This window comes from Trichomycterus rosablanca, chromosome 1 (genome assembly GCF_030014385.1).
Source record: "Trichomycterus rosablanca isolate fTriRos1 chromosome 1, fTriRos1.hap1, whole genome shotgun sequence".
NCBI classification, from domain to species: Eukaryota; Metazoa; Chordata; class Actinopteri; order Siluriformes; family Trichomycteridae; genus Trichomycterus; species Trichomycterus rosablanca.
The window spans coordinates 32,187,386-32,204,428 of record NC_085988.1 but is presented as its reverse complement, the minus strand read 5'-3'; the positions used below and the strand labels follow the sequence as shown (position 1 = coordinate 32,204,428).

General features: G+C 38.0%; 1 protein-coding gene across 6 annotated transcripts in view; it reads left to right on the top strand.

Annotated features, from left to right (window-relative positions):
* Positions 1-1,035: 1,035 nt before the first annotated feature.
* The window catches only part of LOC134309922 (retinoblastoma-like protein 2), a 35,476-nt gene continuing 19,468 nt past the window's right edge, over positions 1,036-17,043 (top strand). For all 6 annotated transcript variants that reach the window (XR_010011240.1, XR_010011242.1, XR_010011243.1 and 3 more), the window contains exons 1-10: positions 1,036-1,301; positions 4,377-4,507; positions 5,075-5,275; positions 7,992-8,056; positions 11,634-11,762; positions 12,274-12,425; positions 13,019-13,083; positions 13,282-13,453; positions 14,888-15,051; positions 16,212-16,324. Coding sequence is in view for 3 of the 6 variants with exons in the window: in XM_062991388.1 (XP_062847458.1) it covers positions 1,164-1,301; positions 4,377-4,507; positions 5,075-5,275; positions 7,992-8,056; positions 11,634-11,762; positions 12,274-12,425; positions 13,019-13,083; positions 13,282-13,453; positions 14,888-15,051; positions 16,212-16,324 (1,330 nt within the window). In the remaining 3 variants the exon portion in view is untranslated. The remainder of the gene's footprint in view (positions 1,302-4,376; positions 4,508-5,074; positions 5,276-7,991; positions 8,057-11,633; positions 11,763-12,273; positions 12,426-13,018; positions 13,084-13,281; positions 13,454-14,887; positions 15,052-16,211; positions 16,325-17,043) is intronic.

Genomic DNA, 17,043 nt, shown 5'->3' with positions numbered 1-17,043 from the left:
TCCTTAGTGACCCCTAAGGGGCTCCGTAGTACAGCCTGTTTAGATGTAGCCTTGCAAATACTTAGAGGTACATACATACTGGAATAATATTATAATGGAATACATGTATAAATGATGAACACAAACACGTAATAATGTCTTAGAGATTTAAAAATTAAATCACTAGGAGTCCTTTCTTTGTACTTTTGACAGATATAAATATTTGAGAGAATTAATCACAAATTCTTCTTTTTACTGCATTTTACAAAATGACCCAACTTACATTTACATTTTCAGCATTTAGCAGACACTTTTATCCAAAGCGACTTACACGATGAGCAATTGAGGGTTAAGGGCCTTGCTCAGGGACCCAACAGTGGCAACTTGGTGGTAGCGGGGCTTGAACCGGCAACCTTCTGTTTACTAGTCCAGTACCTTAACCACTGAGTTATCATTGGCAACTTAATATTAAATATGTAATATTTAATATGTAATGTGTGGTTATGACATTTTTGATACGTATGAATAATTCTCCTGTTTAACATTAATTTTACCAGGTTTTAAAAGCTAGAAATTAAATACAAATACATATATTACATTTTTAAATTGCACAAATCTGTATTTTTCATTTTAATTAGAACACCGTTTTTTACTTTTTTTAAATCCCTATGTCAACAATCTCTAAAATCCCTTAAATGTACAATAGTATTTAGTTTGTGGTATAGACCGTAATACAGCGTAGTACAGTGAAGTGAACAGGAAGGTAGGTTTACATTGTCAGAGCAAAACCGACTGTCAAGGCAACAACAACATTTAGGGGTTGTGCAATGTGGGCGGGTACATCAGTTCCGCATGTTAAGCGCCTACGTACAGAATATCTATTCCTATATAAACTTACGCTAGAATGAGCAAATGCGCTGCCTTTAAGAACTCGCTGTGCGCACCTGACGTACATCTGCTACGCAAAGTCGTAGCTGTCACTCACAGGGTATTTAAATGGCTACAATGTATAATAGTGTCGCTTCAGTCTGCGGTACAGCACTGAAATAACTCGTTTAGCCTGTAATTCTGCACTTAGCTATTCAAATGCCGGGTTTTACCACAGAATATTATATTTTACAGATGATCGCATGCATTAGATAGTAAGAAACTATAAGAATAGCGGATACTGTGCGGTTTGAATCATGAGCGAGGAGGAAGAAGCTGTGCCGAAAATAAGATCGGCGTTTGAAGACCTGTGTCGAGCTCTGAACATGGACGAGGAGGCGAGTAACGGGGCATGGAAGAGCTATGAGAATATCAGCAAAAACTATACTCTTGAGGTAAGAGAGTAAGCTTATATACTGCTGCTCTCCCCGGGCCCTGTGCGCTTCTCTCTCCGGTATATTCAGCCGAGTATTGTTCTGTCTACACACTGCCAGCCTTAACACACAGTACAGTGTGCGTGTGTTTATATAAATGTATGTAATATGTAATATGTATATATGTATATATATATATATATATATATATATATATATATATGTATATATATATATATATATATATATATATATATATATATATATGTATGTGTATGTATATATATATATATATATATATATATATGTATATATATATGTATATATATACAGTCCCTGACAGAAGTTCTGTCGCTTATCCCTGTTGTGGAAACAAAAGCTTATAACCTGACTTTAAATTCATCCATTGGTTTTAGAAATGACTCATATGAAAGCTGAAACCCCCCCAAATGAGGTTTAATTTACGAAAATAAATTTGCTTCACTGCAGAAATATTGATCATTTAATGAACACAGAAAGGTCAGATTTTGGCAAGACAAAAGTTTTGTCGCCTTGTCATATAATGCACCCAATCCTAGTTTACAGCCTCACCTGTGCTCACTAATTGATCGGTTAATTAGTGGGTGTGTATAAAAAGAACCCCAGAACCCCAGACCTTCACTTGAACTGCAACTTCACCTCTGACAACATGCCAAAAATCCACCCTGCGACCAAAGCCTTGATTATCAAGAGGCTGAAGACCAGATCCACTGCAGAGGTGGCTGGCACCTTTAATGTGTCTCAGCGTCAAGTACAAAGAATTAAAAAAAGATTTGAAGAGACTGGAGATGTTTTTGACAAGCCCAGGTCAGGCAGACCCCGCAAGACAACTGCTAAGGAGGAACGTTTGTTGGTTAGAAAATCCAAAGCCAGCCCCTCTTCCACTGCAGCAGAGCTCCACCAGGCCTGGTCACCTCAAGTCCCTGTGTCAACTAGAACAGTTTGTAGGATTCTGTCTCGAAATGGCCTCCATGGTCAAATCAGTGCCCAGAAGCCAGCACTAAACAAAAGGCAATTTAAAAACCGTGTGGCATTTGCCAAGGCCCACAGCCTGCTAAACGGATGGACGCTGGAAAAGTGGCAGAAGGTGGATTTCTCAGATGAATCTTCAGTTGAATTACACCACAGCCGCCGCAAATACTGCAGGAGACCTACTGGAGCCCGTATGGATCCAAGATTCACCAGAAAACTGTTAAGTTTGGTGGTGGAAAGATCATGGTCTGGGGTTACATTCAGTATGGGGGTGTGTGAAACATTTGCAAGGTGGAAGGCAATATCAATAGCCTAAAATATCAAGAAGTATTAGCTACCTCTTACATTCCCAATCATAAAAGGGGTCAAATTTTGCAGCAGAATGGTGCTCCATCTCATACATCCATCTCTACATCAAAGTTCCTTAAGGCGAAGAAGATCAAGGTGCTCCAGGACTGGCCAGCCCAGTCACCAGACATGAACATCATTGAGCATGTTTGGGGTAGGATGAAAGAGGAAGCTTGGAAGACAAAACCAAAGAATCTTGATGAACTCTGGGAGGCATGTAAGACTGCATTATTTGCTATTCCTGATGACTTCATCAATAAATTGTATGAATCATTGTCGAACCGCATGGATGCAGTCCTTAAAGCTCATGGAAGTCACACAAAATATTAATAATAGCACCACAACTTCATTCACCAATGTTATGAAACATATCTTTGTATTTGAAGTAAATTATTTGTTTGATTTTCACATTACTTTCGGTGGGCGACAAAACTTTTGTCTTGCCAAAATCTGACCTTTCTGTGTTCATTAAATGATCAATATTTCTGCAGTGAAGCAAATTTATTTTCGTAAATTAAACCTCATTTGGGAGGGTTTCAGCTTTCATATGAGTTATTTCTAAAACCAATGAATTTAAAGTCAGGTTATAAGCTTTTGTTTCCACAACATGGATAAGCGACAGAACTTCTGTCAGGGACTGTATATATATATATATATATATATATATATATATATGTGTATGTGTATGTATATATATATATATATATATATATACTGTATATACACACACACACACTATGTATGAACGTATGTAACGTGTGTAGCAGTGTGTAGACAGGTATGTATGCATCTGTATGTATATGCATATATGTATAGATATAGATAGACAGATAGATATACTGGATATAATTATATCACAATTGTATGTAAGGTTGATACGTTTTAAAGTAATAAATAAGTAATAAACTATAGATAAGTAATACAGGCCAGCTGTACCCTAGTGGTTAAGGTACTGGACTAGTAACCAGAAGGTTGCTGGTTCAAGCCCCACCACTGCCAGGCTGTCACTGTTTGGCCCTTGAGCAAGGCCCTTAACCCTCAATTGCTCAGATTGTGTACTGTCACAGTACTGTAAGTTGCTTTGGATAAAAGTGTCTGCTAAATGCCGAAAATGTAAATGCAGGCTGAAATATTAATCGCATATATTAGTTTATAGTCTTTACATAACATTTAAATGTTTTAATAATGTTCAATTGTCTATATAATGTTCTAATGTTCTATAATAATGCTTAATAATGTTCTATACATAATGTTCAAATGCATTCTATACATATACATATTTTTTATATTATATATTTTAAGGAGTTTTATCTACAGTATGTCATATTATAATATGTATATTTTATTAACTTATTTATATTTATTAACTTATTTATACTTATTTATATAACTATATGGTCATCTTTATATGTTGGCAGTTTTATTCTGGTGAGGGTCATGGCAGGTCTGGTTCCACCAGGAAATACTGGTTGCCTCGGCCCTTCTCCCTTCTCAGACATAGCCAATCATGTCTGTGCAGACAACTGGCTGTCCAATAGCACCGCTGAGATTCAAACCCATATTACAGTTGTGGTGGGCTAGTGTGATAAAATGCTGCACCAAGTTGGAAATTTGATGTATATATACTTGTCAGGGTTCTGATGCCTGTGGATATTAGAAACTTGTGTAATTTATTATTACATTGATCTGTTACTGGTTTTTTTTTGTTTTCTTTTTCTTTCTCTTTCTCTTTATTAGGGCAGTGAACTACACTGGCTGGCATGTGCCCTATATGTTTCCTGCAGAACGTCAGTGCCTACTGTGGGTAAAGGCATAGCTGAAGGAAATTATGTGTCTCTCACACGGATTTTACACTCTACACAACAGAGGTGTGCCTACCACCACACAAACCAATATATATTTACATGTGGTATGTCACAGTGTAGTGATGCATTGAGTTTTAAGATTAGAGATTCTAAAAAGTGGATTAATAGAGGCAGAAATGTACATGCACATATGCTTATACTTTTATTATTAATAATAATATACTATAATAATTAAAATGTATTAATACCATATTATATAAAGGCTACTTCTGAAGTATGCAAATATGATTTAATAGACGTTTACACGGTAAAAATGTTTTGGTAAGTGTTCGTCACATTTTAAACATCAGTTGTTAACTGGATTAAAATCAATAGCCCATCTGTGCTCTTTTCTGTTTGTTCTCTTGGGATTCATTTAGGATCTTAGGACATGATTGCTGACTCTAGGAACATTTAAATTGTCTGTTATTTGTTTTTCATCAGTACAGTTAAATATTGATCTGTTTGACACCTCTTAAAACCAAGAACAGTAGTCAATGTAGTAAACAACAATAAGAATGATTTTAAAAAGAATAAAGTTGTAAATGTAATACTACACATTCAAGTAAGTATGAACTCCCTTTTTTACAGCTTAATTGAGTTTTTCAGCAAAATGAAGAAATGGCAGGATATGGCCAACTTGCCAAAGGAATTCCGGCAGAGTACAGAAAAGCTGGAGAGGAACTTTACTGTGACATCTGTCATTTTTAAGAAATACGTCCCTATTTTCAAAGACATATTTAAACCCCCCTCTGAGGAACCCCCTAGAGCTCACAGAGGCAGGAAACAAAGGTAAGTCTTAAGATAAGTGTTTACTATATGTACTGTATTCAGTCCTGTATATCTCTGTTTCTCCGCCTATCTCATCTCAATTTATTACCCAGCCTCTGTCTCAGTTCTCACCTGTGTCTCTTTTGGACCTATCTGAGATCTTAACAGGGATGCGAAGCTCCACTTGTGTTTTGGATCCTGCTCCATCAAAACTTGTTAAGGGTTGTTTTCCAGTTATCTCATCACTTATCACAGAGATAATCAATTCCTCTCTTAGTTCTGGCTCAGTCCCTCAATCACTCAAATTGGCTGCTGTTACTCCCATACTTAAAAAACCTGGACTTGACTCTAACATTATGAGTAACTTTCGGCCCATTTCCAATCTTCCATTTCTGTCGAAAATACTGGAACGTGTTGTTGCCTCACAGCTCAAAGATCACCTAAATTCCAATAATCTATTTGAATCATTTCAGTCTGGTTTCCGCCCCCAGCACAGCACTGAGTCAGCCCTCCTCAAAGTCACAAATGACCTTCTTCTTTCCTCAGACTCTGGACAAATTAATATTCTCGTCCTCCTTGATCTTACTGCAGCTTTTGACACCATTAATCACTCCATTCTTCTGTCCCGCCTTGAATCCTCTGTCAACATCACTGGTACTGCCCTTTTGTGGTTAAGGTCATATCTCATAAACAGACAACAGTTTGTTAATATCAACAATTGTAGTTCTGCCATTGCTCCACTGTCCCAAGGCGTTCCCCAAGGCTCAGTGTTAGGTCCCCTTTTGTTTATTCTTTATATGCTCCCCCTTGGTGACATCATACGTCGGCATGGTTTACATTTCCACTGCTATGCTGATGATATTCAGCTTTACATCTCCTCCAAATCCATTAATACTGAACTTCACTCCACTCTGACAAATTGCATCACTGAAATGAAATTGTGGATGAAAGCTAATTTCCTCAAATTAAACTGTGAAAAATCAGATATGATCATCGTAGGTCCTACAACCCTGGCAAAAACCACAAAAAATTTTCAAATTACCATTGATAATGACACTTTGTCTCCGTCTTCTAACATCCGAAATCTTGGTGTAATTTTTGATAGCAACCTCTCTTTTGACCGCCATGTAAATCACATCACCAAAACTGCTTTCTTTCATCTAAAAAACATAGCACGTCTACGTCCATCACTCTCCTTTTCTGCCGCCGAAACCTTGATTCATGCTTTTATTACATCCAGAATTGATTATTGCAATAGCATCCTTTATGGTACATCTAACAAAATCCTAAAAAAACTTCAGTATATCCAGAATTCAGCTGCTCGCCTCCTTACTCATACTCGCTCCCGTGATCATATTACACCTGTTCTACAAAAACTTCATTGGCTTCCCGTTGCTCAACGCATTCAATTCAAAATTCTTCTATTCACTCACAAAGCTCTCCATAATCAGGCCCCATCCTACCTCACCGACCTGCTCCATCAGCACATTCCCTCCCGTAGCCTTCGCTCTTCTGAGGCTAACCTACTGTCCATACCCTCTAGGACCAAGCACCGGACCTGGGGTGACAGGGCCTTTTCCATAGCTGCTCCATCTTTATGGAATGCTCTCCCCAAACACCTACGAGATTGTCCTGACCTGTCCAAATTCAAGTCACTTCTCAAAACTCATCTATTCAGAGTGGCATTTAACTTGTAACAACACAAAATAAATGCTTTTATTTTTGCTATTCTTTTTAATAGTTTTTATACTTAGATCACGACAGAAATGTGAAGTCCTAGATCCTAAAACTTGTAAAGTTTTCAGTTTCCTGATTGCATGTAAATCTGTCCTGTTTCTGTCTAATTTTAAGAAATTGTTCTATATTTGTTGTTCTCTCTCATAATTTAGCTAATTTTTAATGAACTGTCTTATGCTGCTCTCTTTGTTTTTATCTTAATTATTCTTGATGTTGATGTACTATTTTGATTTTGTACTATGATTTGTATGGTGTATGTACGTATTTGTTTTGATTATTTGTCTTATGTAAAGCGTCTTTGAGTATCTTGAAAAGCGCTATATAAATAAAATGTATTATTATTATTATTATATATTGTGTAGTTACTTTACATGTAACAGTTACTGACATTGTCAAAGGTTGCTCATACAGTAGTAGCTAATTACCTTTCTTAATCCCATTACTTTTAAATATACAGTCCCACCCCCAATTATTGGCACCCCTGGTAAAGCTGAGTAAAAAGGGTAACAACAAAATCACCTTTTCATGAATAAGTTTAAGTAAAAAAAAAAAAAAAAAAGACAAATCAAACTTCTAAGTAAATTTATTCTGGAAAAAATCCTTTAATGATTTTAACAAAACCACATGTGCCACGATTATTTGCTTTCCTGCATTTAATACTTTGTTAAAACTCTCTTTGCCAAAAACACTGCACTTATCTTCTCCTATAGCATCTTATATGCTTGGAGAATACAGAGCAGGAAATTTGAGAGCATTCCTCTTTACAGAATCTCTACAGATCTTCCAATGTCTTCTCTTGTGTACTCCTTTCTCTTTTCTTTTTTTTTTTTTTTTTTTTTTTTTTTTTTTTTTTTGCAGAAGCTTGATTTTGTGTTCAGCAAATCATTTTAGTGTTAATGTAGACATATGTTTTAGATCATTGTCTTGTATGCAGTACGTTTTTTGTCTTTTTGCCCATCGGTAGACTCGGTCTGAGCTGACTTGTTTTCTGTGTCCTCAGGCGACACCCCTGCACCGTTGCTGAGCTCTTCCACTTCTGCTGGGTCCTGTTTGTGCATGCAAAAGGTAAAGAACCTGACATGGCAAAAAAAAAAAAAAAAAAAAAAAAAAAAAACTTTTTAATTTGGTATGCTTTTAAAAAAAATAAGGAGCCAGGTATTCCACTATTTTGAAGATTTTAGGTAAATTTGTGAGTGTTTGTTGAAATGGACTTGCATTCAGTGTTTTCATGTGGTGCTGTACCCACCATAATTCTGAACAGGATAAAGCTGTACTGAATTGCGAATTGTCGAAGCCCTACACCTGCAAGAATAGAAATAGAACCCAAGTGCAAATGTTTAAACAAGGTAGAATAATACTGTGGCTAAGAAGCCACAGAAAAAAGGGTAACAAGCACAAATGAATGAGGTGGCTATTTTAATAGCAAAGCAGTTGTAGCCTAGCGGTTAAGGTACTGGACTCGTAATCAAAAGGTCGCTTGTTCAAGCCCCACCACTGCCAGGTTGCCACTGCCCTTGAGCAAGGCCCTTAAATTCCAATTGCTTAGACAGTACACTGTCAAAGTACTGTAAGTCGCTTTGGATAAAAGCGTCTGCTAAATCCCAAAAATGTAAATGTAAATGTAATAGAAACACATTTACAGCCTGCATTAAAGAAAATGGTTAGAACAGGGATAGCACAGAACCCGAGAATTTGTTGGCACAATGTGGCATGCTGCTCTGGCCATCTGCGACAACTCAGTTCTCAGAAAAAAGGAAAGATAGGTAACTTACAGAACCTGCTGGTTCCAACAATGCAAAAGTGTCACCTCAACCCCACCAACTGATGCACCCTGTGGGGTCCACTTCAGAAAAGCCTCTGGGGCAGTCTGCTCTCCCTGGGCTGTTCTATCGTAGGACCCAAAATGCTGCAACACTGGGGTAAGTTTCCAGAAAGGTATGGCATGCTGGCATTGCATGCCAGCCAAAAATCAGACCAGACCAAGCAGCCCAGCACCACAGTTTCAAAGAAAAGGAGGTTCACCAGAAAAGGGAGCTGAAAAACCCTGATACATAGAACAATTTTGCCCTAGAGGGAATTAATGCTCATGAGGCATAAATGATTGTCAGTCAAGAGTAACTGACACATCAGTCTTCGCCTCTGTGTCTCCTCTGCTGGCCAAAATGGCAACTCGGAAGGACACCACTCCAAATATAACTTACCGCCGAATTCATTCAGCAGATGAGCCATGTTACAAATATGTAGTAAAAATGAATGAATAAAACCTGTGGACCTTTGAACCCCCGGCCATAGCATTAAATTAAGAAAAGATTAAACTGATAAACGTCCATTTTAAAACACTGTAAGAGTCATTTAAAAAATATTTTAATACTAATTAAGCTGTTGTGATTTGGGCTTCGGTGGGTAGCACTGTCGCCTCACAGCAGGAAGGTCCTGGGTTCGATCCCCAGGCGGGGCGTTCCGGGTCCTTTCTGTGCGAAGTTTGCATGTTCTCCCCGTGTCCGTGTGGATTTCCTCCTGGAGCTCCGGTTTCCTCCCACAGTCCAAAAACATGCAGTCAGGCTAACTGGAGACACTGAATTGCCCTATAAGTGAATGGGTGTGTGTATGTGTGTGTGTATGTGTGTCTGCCTTGCGATGGACTGGCGTCCCGTCCAGGGTGTTACCGTGTGACTTGCGCCCATTGAAAAGCTGGGATAGGCTCCAGCAACCCCCAGCGACCCTAACTGGATAAACGGATAAGAAAATAAATGAATGATTCGGGCTTTTGCGTTTATCTGCTCCTGGCTCAAAAAAGGGGTCGTGTCAGTCCCGTGTCAGTCCTACGTTCTTGCATAAGTGTCTTTTGATTAGTAAGTAATTAACACACATTCACCATGGTGCAGGATTTGCAGAGCAAGTGTTTATGCTTAGTCATGTGATTACCAATCATTATTAGGGGCCTGTGTAGGCTTGTTTGTTTAAGTTAGGAGCTCCAGGAGACTGCAGCCGCACTCTCTGTTGACCTATTGCAATGATTTTGTACAACCTTTCTACGAACTCAGTTTGCTTAACCACTGTAAAAAAAAAAAAGACTATGAGAGTATTGTGTTAGTGTCAGAGTATGAAAGATGTATTCTGTAATCCTTGTTGTAAACAGAAGCACTATAAACAGGGTTGCCTGAACCAATGAACTTGCAAATGTCAGTGAAGATGTTAAGTGGTGCATGAAATTTTAAAAGGATAAAATGTCCAGTATCAGGCTTACAGTCATCAAAATAGTTCGAAAAATCATTTGAATGCATGGATGTGCTAATGCATAAGCACAGGGCAGCATGAAATGTGACAAACCATATGACATTACAGAACAGTAGGGTTTGATAGCTGTATGGCTCAGGCTTTTTAAGAGTGCCCAGTGAGAACAGCAGGGGGAAGAAAGCACACTAGCTGAAACAATCATTTTTGGGCATGTGCATCATGCATTGCTTATCATAGCAACCACTGCAGATGACAAGTCAGGGCTTGTCTGCATATGAGTAGCCAATGCTATCTGCTAGACCAGTGGGGATAGACTATAGTTCCCTCTTTTTACACTCTAGTATAAATTGCTTTCATTCTGCTTTTCTCATGTGTATGGAATGGTCTAGACTTCTCAGTTCAGCTTGTTTTTTTGTGAACTATGATGATGATTTTGTAAGTACACATAGAGTATTGAATATTAATAAGACAGGCACATAAGGATTATACAGTCCAGAAAACTAATCTGATATAAGTGTTGTCCTTCTTACTTTGCAATGTAATGTCAAGTTGTACTTTGTTTAACCTTTTATTTCACTCGATATACAGAGATTATATTAAAATAGTTTTTTGTTATTAACATTTTCTTGTTTCTATGTTAAAATGTGGGTTAGCATGTCTCTGTTATTATAATCTCATAATACTCTATAAATGACGGTAAGCAGACTTGACTGTGTGGAGTGTTGCCAGAGCAAAATACCTGACAGGGAGATTTGTCATTATTTATTGGTAAGACCATGTCCATTATTGCCTGGGCCTTGTCCGGTGTACACAGTGCTTCAGTCATAGAAGTTCATTAAACAGGAAGAAATAAATTTACACCATGCCACCTTGCAATGTAGTCTACACTTTGCAGACTTTTCCTGTTGTGCAAATGAATCAGGCTCCTGTCTGTCATAATGTCCAAGGTGCGCTATGGTAGTTTTAAAGCTTGGTTCTGCTTATTGTTTAAATTGGGTAATGCCTGGTTCCCAGTTGTAATCTAGCGTGTCTGTATGGGTATAGAGTCCAGGAATGCACGTTTAGCTCTGCTCTCTGGTTAAAAGGGACGTTGTGAACTTGGTATAAGTAATCATCATACTACCGTTATTGGAAACATGGTATCATCAGTGCTGTTTATGTTTCATGGGTGGCAAATGTATCTTTTTAACAGGTGTGTCTGATTTATCAAAGCTGGCACAGTTTTCATTCAGCCATGTACTTTATACACTTAAAATTGTTTTTTAATCATAGATTAAAATGTTTACGTAAGTTTGAATGTAATACAATGGGCGAAATTCCAAGTTTTCCAAGGTCAGTTGGTAAAACTAGTTTTAAAGTATGCTTCTATACCATACACTTTACATCCATTTTTTTCTGTCTGTAGGAAACTTTCCCATGATCAGTGATGACCTGGTAAACTCCTATCACCTTTTGCTCTGTGCACTTGACCTGGTTTACTCCAACGCTTTACTCTGCTCCAGCCGCAAAGATCTGCTCAACCCTTCCTTCAAAGGTAAAGGACCAAGTATGACTCTCTCATTTTGTCATCCAAATACAACAGCAACCTAATAGTGTCCTGTCCAGTAAGACTTTTATAGTTGTTATAATGATTGTCTTGTCTCAAAGTTAAATTTTATTTGTTATAATAATTAAAGTTCGCGATCTGAAATTTGTTCATAAACCCTTGGGGGAAAAAAACAAACTTGTGATGCACAATAAATAATATTTATATTTTATTGTTTGGTACTGGGGTGGCACGGTGGCTAAGTGGATAGCACTGCTGCCTCACAGCAATATAGGTGTGCAGAGTTTGCATGTTCTCCCTGTGCCTGTGTCCTCCGGGTGCTCTGGTCCCCCCCCCCCCTTCCCCCCGACCTTGATTGGGTTAATGGTTAAAAAAGTGAGTGAGTGAGTGTTTTGTACTGGGCCTCAATTAACGTGATAATTTGATTGTTGCAAAATTAAAGTTTGATCTTGATTTCTTTTTTTGAAAAAAAAAGTGTGTGTCTGTGTGTGTTTGTCAGAAGGTATTAGCAGTAAGGACTATAAGCCAGGTGCAGGGCCGATCTGCTTTATAGAGCAGCTTTGTGAACTGCACGATGGGCTTGTACTTGAGGCTAAAGGAGTAAAGGAACACTTCTGGAAGCCCTTTATCAAGAAGCTGTTCGAGCGCAAGGTGAGAAATCCTGCTGTAAGACGTGTGCATTATATATTGAGCCAGTAATGATTTGTTAGATAGTAATTATGTAACTGTATACACTTGTGGTGCAAAAACAACTGTTCTGATTATTGTCCAAAGTTGTTTTAAATATTTATTGGGAGTATTTAGAATGTATGTTTGCCATAAATTAGAAGCTGCTAAAACATGAGTAATACAAGCTAGCTTGTTATTGTCGTGTGCTTTAATGGATTTTCTTTAAGCATTTCAGTGCCAGTTTGGGTTTTCTTTCCAAACCTGGCAAGAGACCAAAATACCTTTAATAAGTCAAACTAGCCTTGTTTATATAGACACAGAAAAGTCACCAGCAATATTCTTATTAGTAACAAGAAATAAGGAGGTCATGCTACAAAGTTAATTTAAGTTATAGAATATTCTAAAAACACAAAATTAATAATATCATTTACATTATTTATACTTTGACCTAAACTGTGAAAGGTTTTTTTTTTTGCTTGTGACAAAAAGGTCTTTGCTTCAGTCATTAAATAATTGAAAACTCATAACTCAAAACTGTATGTCCCCTACAAGTGTATATTATTTATGCCTTTCAGATTTTAAAAGGAAAAGAAGAGACACTTACAGGATTTTTGGATCCTGCTCATTTTGGGGACAGTCTGTAAGTATGTAGAATTGCGCAGATAAAACAACTAGCATAGCTAATAAATTAGTTGTTTTAACTGCTGGTGCATGCTTCATAGATAAGCATAAAACAAGACTGCAAGCTCACTTTAAGCTTATTGATGAAAACTGAACATATACATGAATTGCCAATATTTTATGCATGAGAATGTTTTTTCAAATCAATCCATCCTAGGACATCTCTATACCGAGCATACGAGGAGCACATCCTGTCATCAGGAGCTCTGGATGAGCGAATATTTTTGGAAGAGGCAATGAAAGAGGATATTGGTACCCCAGCAACATGTCTGTGTGAAGGAATGGAGAATAAGGATCGTCCTGCCAACATTCTGCACAAATCTCTTAGTGTAAGTACAGGCAGTATAAAGTCATTCATTCATGTGTGCACACAAACACTGCTTGTTTTCAAAATACCAGGCAATCCAGTTTGAAGGTCATTTTAAGTACATTACCTTCCTTAAACATTGACTTTTCTATAGGATGCATTTAACTTCTGATTTTAAAATGGCAACAAGCTTTACACCATTTGGCCCAAAGTATGTGGACACGCCTCGTAATGATTAAGTTTAGGTGTTTTAACCACACCCACTTCTAACAGTTTATTTTATGTTACAATTACTAATTTAAAATTAATTATATGCATTCATCTTTGTGGCAACAATTTGGGGAAGGCCTCTTCTGTTCCAGTATGCCTGTAATTATATGCACAAAGCAAAGTAGTTTGAAGAGTTTGGTATGGAAGACCTCCAGTGGCCTTCACAGAGCCCTGACCTCAACCCTATTAAACACTTTTGAAAAGAAATAGAACCTCAATTGCTAGCCCGACCCTCTCGGCCAAGGTGCCTGACCCTATATTTGCTCTTATGACCGAAAGGGCACATTTCCTACTGACATGCCCCAAAATCTTATGAAATGCTTTTACATTTTCGGCATTTAGCTAAAATGACAATTATTAATGAATACAATTCAAGCAATTGAGGGTTAAGGGTCTTGCTCAGGGGCCCAACAGTGGCAACTTGGCAATGGTGGGGCTTGACCCGGCAACCTTTTGATTACTAGTCCAGCACCTTAACCGCTGAACTACCACTGTCCCTTGATTGCTTGTCCAGAATGCTTGTCCAGAAGAGTAAAGGCTGTTGTAGCCACAAATGAGGGACGGCAATCAATTAATGCAAAGTTTGGAATGGAACGTGTCCACATAATCTTGGCCATATAGTGTGACTTTTAGACCAATTGACTAAGTGTTACTAATAATTAAAACAAGTGAATGAATGAAGTGAATGCAGTGTAGACAATGTGGTCAGTACTGTATTTGGTATTATTTCTTATTGCCAGGCAGTATTATTATATGATATTAATAATGAAATATTAGCATGTCTACAATTTTGTATATATTGTGGGTGTTAGATGTCAGTGCATTCCCAACTCTATTGCTACTTATTATAGCCATTAACCGAATGGCAAAATGTGTTAACACATTTCTGAAATGATTGTGCTGTTAATCTCATATTCAAAATTTGCTGGTACTTAGTTATCAAATATTTTAATCAAAATAGTGAGAGTAAGTGTGTATGTATTAAAAGATGAGAACATTTTAAAGAGTGATGCCGGTACAGTATTTAAGCCGCTTGATAAGTTACTTTACTTGGCACTGTGTCCCTCACAATTGTTGTTCTTCTGGACAGTAATAAACTAAAAATGTTCAACTTTGTATCAATCTAAGGTAAATGATGTGATTACTTAGTCTGAAATGACACCTACAGTATATGTTTACTTCATAGGCATCTGCTCTGAAAGTGTCCACTCCACTGACAGGCAGGGCGTATTTACAGGAGAGTGGGACCAGCACTCCAGTGTCCAGAACAATGCAAGGTGTTGCACGTCTGCACAGTCTCCTAGCAGGACTCAAACATGGACCGAGCCAGAGACTCAGAGACACGCTTAAGTAATACAGACCATACATATCAACATTTACAATTGCACAACATTACAGAATATGTCCACAGCATGTCTAAAATGTTAGCTTACATATCTGTGATTAATGCTATAGCTAAATAGCAATAAATCAGACATTGATGAGCTATATAGCCAAATATATTTGGACACCCCTTTAAATGATTTGAGTTTAGGTGTTTTAGCTGCTCCCACTGCATTCAGGTATATCCAGGCTGTGCATTGTCCTCCACCAGGAGGAACCCAGGGCCCACTGCACCTGTGTAAGGCCTAACAATGACTCTGGGAATTTCATCATGGTACCTAACAGCTGTCTGTTGGGTACCATTGGCATTCACATGGAGGTTTGTGTAACCCTCCAAGGATATGCCTCCCCGGACCATCACAGACATTTCACATTTACCACGGTGTCTCCGGACTCTTTCACATCTGTCACATGTGGTCAGTGTGAACCTGCTCTTATCTGTGAAGAGAACGGGGCACCAATGGCAAATGCCTCTTGAGCTGCACAGTGCTTGGCTGTGAGCACAGGACATTGGCGTACGTCAGGCCCTCATGCCACCCTTGTGGACTCAGTTGACAGCTTGGTCAGAAACATGTACATCATAGATACATAGATTTAATTTGGGTGGTGGGCCATTTTCAGAACTGCAATCACACTAACACGGTTATAACATTTTAGTGTGTGTTGTACTGGTATGAGTGCGTCAGGTGCAGCAGTGTTGTTGGGATTTTTAAACAGCTCAGTGTCAAAGGTGTGCCTTATTAGAACTGAGCCTGCTTCCAATTTAAACTGCAAATGCTTCCAATTTGGTAAAAACAGTTTAAGAAAGGCTCTTCTCTATATTAGCATGAATGTGCTGCTGTGCACGAAGAGAGGTCCATAAACACATGGTTCGACAAGATAGGGAGTGAGGAACCTGCACAAAGCCCTGACTTTATTTGCCTAATGGGCACAGGTACCCACATATTTTTGGCCATATAGTGCAGGTTAAGGGGGCATTTATTTATTTAAAAAAAAAACAATGTTAAAACCCTAAATTAAAATCTTAAATTAAAGAAAAGCACACAAAAAGCACTAATTATATGTTTTTGATATGCATATATTTGCAGACTGTGATTTAAATAAAATGTCTTAACTTTGAAACACAGGGCCTGTGCAAGAAACCCCAGTGAGGCCATTGCTGACAGACTGAAGGAGATGTCTGAAACCTTTCTCAAGACCTACGAAACTAAAGGGGATGAAAATAAAAGCCTTGCAAGAGGTTGGAAATCTTATCAAGTCTGTTGTATAAACACCATTCCTGGAAAAAATGGATATTTTGTAAAAAGCAAAAGATTTCCAGTGTTTTCACTGACCAATTGATTGCATTTTGTGCATATAAACACATTTAGAATTTCATACCTCAATGCACTCAAAAAAGTTTGTAACCTTATTGGTTACAAATAGGATTTAATAGGATTTAATTACTTGGGAACTGAGGATACACATTTTAGCAGTTTGAGATCTGAGATAATATCAGGCCCAGAAAACTGCCTTGTATTTGAGCGTAGAGTTAATCTTTGACTTTGTATAATAGAGATTCAGATTGCATATTTTGTTGCAGCAGTAGACTGTGTAAAGAGAGAGCAGTTTTGCCTAGCCCAAATCTATTTTAGTAGCATGACATTTTGTCATTGAATGCCGTCTGAGGCCTCAAAAGTCACGCACATTTAACACAAGTTTCTGGTCTTGCTGTACACAGACCTCCCCAGATTTCCTGAATCTTTTCACAATATTATGTACAGTAGATGATGAAAGACCTAAATTATTTCTAAATTTGCATTGAGGAATGTTCTTTTTCAACTGATTGACATTTCCCTCATGACGTTTGGCACAAAGTTGTGAGCCACGACCCATCTTTGACTGAGCCTCTGGTGGATCCTCCTTTTATCACCTGTTACTAATTGACCTGCTTATTGCTCCTTTTGGCCTTCCCCATGC